General features: G+C 42.6%; 1 protein-coding gene across 1 annotated transcript; it reads right to left on the bottom strand.

The window, feature by feature from the left end:
• Nucleotides 1–362: 362 nt before the first annotated feature.
• On the bottom strand, nt 363–6,841 carry LOC123069627 (pre-mRNA-splicing factor SPF27 homolog). Its single transcript, XM_044492534.1, has 7 exons — nt 6,468–6,841; nt 4,334–4,509; nt 1,603–1,686; nt 1,202–1,271; nt 985–1,118; nt 835–893; nt 363–716 (listed from the first exon to the last, which is right to left on the bottom strand). Exons 1-6 carry the CDS (start codon nt 6,714–6,716, stop codon nt 836–838), a joined length of 771 nt encoding a protein of 256 aa, XP_044348469.1. The 5' UTR covers nt 6,717–6,841; the 3' UTR covers nt 363–716; nt 835.
• Between the last annotated feature and the right edge of the window lie 888 nt (nt 6,842–7,729).

Genomic DNA, 7,729 nt, shown 5'->3' with positions numbered 1-7,729 from the left:
CGGGCACCCATGAAAGTTTGGAGTGCCCGGGCACCCATGGAAGTTTGGAGTGCGTCTTAGAAACTTTCCTTCATGAACCAGTTTGCGTTTATCCCACCATAAATACCAAGCTGTAACCACGATCAGTTAAACTTGTTAACTCTGACAAGTACCACATTATGATTCTAACTACTATATTAAATGTTAATCCTGCATATTATTATGAATTCCCTCAACAACACACTAGGTATCATCTGCAGTAGTTTGTAGCACAACCTTAGCCGTCCCATCCTAAGTTTTCGAAGATGCATATAGCAGTTACCAGCCTACGAACCCAACAGCAACAAAGTAAGGCAATCAATCAAGCCTTAGGAAGGCAGACATAGTGAACAGGCTATTTGAAACAAGATGCAGCAGGTTCATGACATTTTCTGAAACAAGCAGAGCTAAATAGACGAAACATTCAGCTGACACTTCCATGTTATGGTACAAATTTACACCCCGAAAAAAGAGATGGGCATCCTGATTCTCTTTCTCTTGTCACGGAACAATACATGTGTTTAAGCTGTTTCTCTACCAGGTGTCCACCAGCACATGCCATCACGTTGCATAACACACATTCCACAATGGCAGTTGTCAACGGAACAGCCAGGTGTGGGTCAGGTAAGCATGGTGGCTACTGGAACCTCTAGCTGACATCTCATGGAGTCACAGCTTCTGCCTTCCTACATCTGTATCTGCAGAAACATCTAACTTGTCAACAGAATGAATGCATTCTGTGTAATGGCAACTGAACTTAATTGTAAGGCAAATCGAAAAATACTGCACTTTTAAGAACAGAATAACATATTGTACCTCAAATCCCTACTGATGCTTGTGGGTTAGTTTCATTGCCACCATCCATTGGCATTCCCCTGTAAAGAAGTTTGGCACACAACTCATAAAGAGAGGGAGAGAATGAGGGAGGGAGGGCAGGGGAGGGAGGGGAAGGAAGGGAGATCATACTGTTCTTTAGCTTCAAGTTTAAGCAGATCAATTTGATTCTGCAGATCAACACAGGCGGCTTGAATAGCTATGTTTTTCTGACACAGTTCCTGCCATTCTACTGTCAAGGCATGGAGTTGTCCACCAGTGTTTTGCTGATCAAAAACAGAATATCACTTGCCTGTACGGTATGGTCATGCTGACTCAGATTTAGGACGGGAGTTGAACAGTATGTTACCTGATGAAATTTCCTCTCACGGTTGACAGTTTCTATCTTTTCATTGTATTCCAGAGTCATTTTTTGTGTCCTACAAAGTACCACGTTATCACATACTTCAAGCATTATAACTAGTATATCTACTTTTTAGAGACCATGTACACATGCACAATAATAAAGCATACACATGACATGAATACATTTAAGTGCTTCAGAATCCAGGGGATGCCTAAGCTACATGAACACTGATGCATCACACACGTGAGACAGCTTGAAACACAATGGTTTTGCGTCACCTTCAATGTAGGATAGTAATGATGACAAAGTCCACAAACCGAACAGTGTCAAATGAAATGCAAGGAAAACAGGACAAGATGCAAGTGATACAGCACTGTCAAGGACATATGGACAGAACAAATTACCTAGACAAAACTGATTCCATTTTTCTGTTCTGGAGCTTCCAAACCTCAACACCGTGCTTCAGCATAAGCTCCAGATTCTCAATCCTGTAACACTAACTTCGTTTCAAAAAACAATAGAAGTATGTTTGACAATAATAGCAGACCATAGATGATAAGAACCATATGCGTATGGTGAAACACAAAAATACCTAAATAAAGTGCATACTACAATTGAGGCTAAGAAATTCAAAGCCTATGCCGATCATAACTATAAAGCAAAATCGGAGAATGCATTGTCTACAATGTGGTTATTATTGTCTACAACTACGAGCACTACGCTACCTCCCATTCTAATGATGATTACTATGGTACGTATAAGAGAATCAGCTCTTGCATAACAATAACAATTTACTTGTCATTTCAAACAGACTGCGGAACTCTTTGTTAAAGAGTCTGTCTTTTTGAATTTGATTTTTATTTGATCATAATATTTGGAAACCTATACTCTTCACGGTATTGAAAGCTTACAGACTATAACTGTGAATGGAACAACATTGGTATCTTACATTCTTAAGAAGTTGATCCCCACTACTAGCAATTCTCTCTACATGCACACTATCCACATCATCATGATGCCACATCAGCGGTCAACCTCTCCACTTCAGCAGCTCTCAGCATGCATAATGCTTTATTTTTAGCATTATTTTCTCTGCACTTGCATGAACTATTGTTTCTCAACTATCCCCATATTGCCCCGACAGTAAACCACTACTCCAACCCTCGGCTTCCGCTCCCCTCCAAGGAGTAATAAAACATCCACCATCGGTCTAACGCACCAGCATTCAAAAGTCTGGCATATCCATCTTACACCTCACCTCCACTGCAGCTTGATGAATTAATTCAACTTTTCACCATCGAGCGGAGAAACTGACGATTAACTCTCCCTCCGTCCTCTTTACCTTCACCATAATTGCCTCTTCAGATCATTACTTATTCCTTTGCCGGTTGAATTCGACTTCTGCACCTTCCTCCAATATATAAAGCAAGCTTGACCTGCCGAATCCACCCGCACAAATCAGCAATAGTGGCGGTCAAGAAGACCACCAGGCAGCCTGATCGCCCAAGAATATCCTGTGGATCTCCCACCAGGCGATCTGCACTGCTCTTAGGTCAGATGAAGCCAACACAATGCGTCGCATGATGCTCAGAGTTCGACCCCAGCGCGTCGCTCGCCACCATCCAACCCGGGGACGCCGTTCCAGCCTAGCCGACGTCGAGGCTTCCAACTCCAGGGCGCTGCTCGCTACCGTGTTTGATTGATGGACGCCGGTGAGTCTACTTTGTATGTCGCAGCGGAGGCGAGCACATACCAGGTCGTACGCCTTCTTCTCATGTGCTCGCCATCCTCCACTGACGCCTCGATCCTGACGCCTTCAGTGTCACCGCCAAGCAGCATAGTGCATCACATCATGGTCGACCATGAGGCGTCCGACTCCATCACGTCGCTCGCCACCGTCCGACCCAGGGACACCATTCTATCCTGCACAACGCAAAGCTTCCGAATCCAGCGCATCCCTCGCCGCCATGTTGATGGCCACCGGGAAGTTCAGGTTGTATGTCGCAGTAGAAGCCGGTGCCTGTGGGGTCGTCCGCCTTCTTCTCCTACTCACCATTCTCTACTGCTGCCTCTACCCTAAGTCCCCAACACCTTCCGCGTGACCGCCAAGCAAGGGCACACATGGGAGCTCCCTCTTTTAATCCATTATTTTACATTAATTACGTACATCAGTTTGAATACAGATAACATTTGATTTGTTTGGTCTGTTGGACTTTGCAATTTGATTGATTAAACTATACGTATGTCAGGATATGTGGATTCAAAGAGATGTTTTATTTTTTGCTGAAACACAGGAAATGTGGTTGTAAGAGTGTCAGTGATAATAGTGATTGATTTTTGTACTAATCAAAATGAAATGAAAAAATCAATGCGTATTGATGTGATTAATACTAAGATTCTATATTTTATTTTGTAGTTTGCACAACAATAAACTACAACAATGTAATTGGTCGCTATTCTGAATTTTTATTTTTTTTACCAAGTGTTACTATATGGAGTGATTTAGATCTTGACATTATTCATTTTATATGGCCATTTGACAATGTTTAGAAGCAGACCATGAAGGACAATGCAGGAGCCACCTGTTCTTTTTCTTTACAATTGTTTAAATCATCTGCCAGTGTTGTGTTATAAAACAAATACAAAATTCATTGCATGCAAATAAAATTTATCATATAACGGATTCCAATTGCTATCATCTTGGCTGCAAAAAAATCCCGCAGCAACGCGCGGGCTATCATCTAGTAATTACTGAAAAGACAGACAGCAGGACATGCCACAGCAAGACACTCGCCAATGTGATGTTGTCATGATCTGGTGCATCAAAGTGCAATCTACTGCTTGAACTATGGCGGTCATTTGTAGTTCAGTATCACGTGGGTTTAGCTTCTTACTCAATGCAATTTTGGATGGGAAAAGTTTCATAAATGTCCTGACCACAGACCCAAAGAAATCCCTATGGGAGCTATTTTGCTTTAATACAACTTTATAATAACATTCATATTCATAACTTAAAAATGTTACAAACAGACTGCCATAGTGGCCACTTAGAGCTATCAGTGTGTATGTCTATTATAGCAATGTCGATTCAGAACACATGATTCCTCAAATGCAAATATGCATAAGCAGCCTTACCGCACAATTTGATGCTGCAGCTGGCTCTGGGCATTCCGTAAAGCCTGCCTCCAAGCAACAACATCATTCCTCTTGTTCGCTGGGGGTGGCTCCAAACCGTAGCGGGACATCTCTATGGTAGCAGGTGGCTTGCCAGCTCTAACACGTTCGTACTCTTTCGCAAGCATAGGATGATTCTAAAACAAAAATGCTAAATGAGAACATGACATATTTTACATTCAAACAACAAATCCAAATAATCAAAACAAGCAAGAAGTAGGTCCAGTGTTTTACATTATATGCATACAAGAAAAACGCTGATAATTTAAAATGTACGTATAAACGCATCTATTGTGCAACAAATTTACAGTTTATCAACACTTGTTTGTGTCAAGTAACATCAAATATGCAATTTACGTTGGACATGTCCATTCATGTATGTATACGAAACACTCGACTACTCAGCTTACTTAACTGCTAACACATATAAGGTGTTGCAAACAAATGAAGAAAAAACCTAACTACACACACTAATAGTTGTGTTCAGAGACACATCCAAACATATCATAACTGCTCGATCAGGTCCAACATAGATGTAGTTCCTAGCTGGTTTTTAGTTTGCAAATACTTCCAGCTGTTCATTAGGCAACAGTTCCACCAAATTTGTGTTTTAGTTGCTTACTGGCACTGGCATTAGAGAGTGTGGCCCATGACTGACAGAGGAGAAACTTTCTAAAAAAACATGGTACAAACTCCCTATGTTCTATGTGCATGGAGCTAATACAACATCTATTTTAGATAGTAAGAACTCTGCAATTCAAAGTGAGAATGTCTTTTCAATCTAGCTGTCGTTCAGCTACGTGCGAGGTTTTTCTGTAATAAATTGCTCAGTGTATGCTCCAAGCACTAAAATTTACCACCTCTAGTCATACAATTGAATGTCTAAATAGCGTGTTACTCTTGGTGCAGATTACTTGTAATTTTAGCTTCATGCATACAGCAGAAGCGATGAGCTGAGGGTACAAGATTTTGAAATTGTTGCACCTACTTACAATACAATACAGTACTAATTTATATAACACCGAGGACAAGAAGTGCATGCTTTCAGCTTAGTGGACGTGTGCAACTATAATAATAGTAATATTTTAAGCAGGGTCAGCCTTTTCTCCGGCCATTACAATATGAAAGAAATGAACTTCATAGCTAAACAACGTGACATCCTACACTAGAGTCCGAAAATTCAACAGCAATCTTCATCAAACAATACAGCAAAATTACCTCTTTTTTTACACAAATCAATTAGAATTAGGCAGCATTCATAGTGTTGTGCTTTAATGTTCAACAGCAAAAGGTGCATATTTCATCTTCAATGGTTCAACGTTGATCCCATCAAAACAGCTATTCACTGTTGATAGGGAAAACATCCAGCGGTAATTTGCTCTTCAAATCAAATTTGTGAAGTAATTTTCAACTAAATTGTCTGATACAGGTTTATAGCAATCCAGAGTGATTGGTTGATGAAAATTGAGAACGTAAGATATCCTTAAGCATACACCAACCATATAAGACTGAACCAACATAGTTGAGTCCTTTCTTCAGGGTAACTGAATGTGGTATTCCGCAATGTTGTTCCCCGGGTACACATCCGACAGGGAAAATTTATTTCAGACCAGTTCTACCTACAACTCCCAATTCCATATGACAACCTATCAGCCTACAGCTCTCACTTGCATATGACAACGTACTAGCTTACAACTCCCAATTGCATACGGGAACCTCTTAGCCTACAAATCCCAATTGCACATGGCAACCTCTTAGCCTACAGCTCCCAATAGCATATGGCAACCTCTTGGCCTACAGCTCCCAATTGCATACGGCAACCTCTTAGCCTACAGCTCCCAATTGCATATATAGTTCTCGAAAGAGCTATTTCCCAGCTAAAGTCGTGATGATGCAGGAATAATTTGTAAACAACCTAAACATCAATTATGTCGAAACTCCAAAAGCTAAAATAAAAAAGAAATAAAACCTCAGTGCATCCCTTCTAAGTAGTATACAAGTATAAATCTTCGACGGCTTGGCCCTAATTGTCTCCTCAGACCGCTAAGCGTTGGATCAGCGTCCTAAAAACAATAGAGGGGGCGCAAGAACCCACCTCGAATCCAATGATGAGAACGGGGGGCAAGTCACGGAGGAAGTCGGCGGGCTTGCGGTGAGCGCGGCGCATCTCCTCCTCGACGAGGCGGTCAACCTCGCGCTTCACCGCCGGGTCGCCGTAGTCCCCATCGATGTAGGGCAGCGCGTCCACCGTCTCAGCGTCCGGAGGCGGGCGCCAAGGCACACCCGCAGCCTCGGACGGTGGCGCCTCCAGCATAAGCACCTCCCTCGTCGCCGACGAGGCCATCACGGCGGCCGCGCGTGAGCAGGTAGCCGCGAGCCAGAGAGAGAGGGAGAGAGGGAGCGGGCGCGGTGTAGGTTAGGGCGTCGCGCCGGGGATTAATGGGGCTGGAGGAAGAAGCTCAACGCGCATGGGCCGCTTTGCGTTTTGGGCTACGTAGGTCATTAAATGCTCTCAACACTTCAACAGAGAACGAGCAGAGAGACGCGCGTTCGTGGGTACCACTCGGCGGCGTTTAGGGCCCAGTTCTTTGGGCGGCTTTTCCATAAGCCGTTCTTAAGAAGCTCTTTCATATTTTCTTTCGCTTCTCAACTAGTAAGAGATAAAGTCCACTAAAAAAATAGTAAGGGATAAACGACCACGTGACACATGTGGTAAGCAATCCAAACAGTTAAAAGAATAAGAAATAAAGAAGCTTAGATTAAAAGAAAAATCTCGCAGAAAAAAGATTAAAAAATAAAAAATGTTCATGTTTTAATAGTTTATAATTTTTTTAAATATCATGATTTTTAAAGTGAATGTGATAAAAATAAAAACACAAAAACCAAACACGACCGAGCAAAACCTAGCGGAAAAACATAGAAAAAATAAAACAAATAAAAACTACCCTGGAAAAACCAACCTTCTAGAAGGCTCTCGAGACGGTGGGGAAAATCTACGTGTGCCGGCCCACATAGGACACTATTGCCTCGGGCTATGAGCCTACATACTGCTTAAGGCGCCAAATTGGAAATTGCAACCAAGCGAGCAGAGACGCGTTCACGCACACAACATGACTAGGCTCTGGCTCACAACCTCTTTTCTCTTACTCGCAATCATGAAGCCTTTCACGCTTCGGCCCATCCATGAGCTTTTGGGTTTCCGTCTCTCGCCATCTGTAACGATGGTGGCACTGGTTGGGAGCCATCATCCTATGCTACATAGACTCATATGTCATGTGCTCGCCCCATGCAGCAGTGAACTAGTGATCGCAGCGCTAGTCGCACCCAACGACAACCGACTCGGGTGTTGCCATAACG

The sequence above is a fragment of the Triticum aestivum genome, chromosome 3B (genome assembly GCF_018294505.1).
Source record: "Triticum aestivum cultivar Chinese Spring chromosome 3B, IWGSC CS RefSeq v2.1, whole genome shotgun sequence".
In the NCBI taxonomy this organism is placed as follows: Eukaryota; Viridiplantae; Streptophyta; class Magnoliopsida; order Poales; family Poaceae; genus Triticum; species Triticum aestivum.
This window is presented reverse-complemented; position numbering and strand designations above follow the sequence as displayed.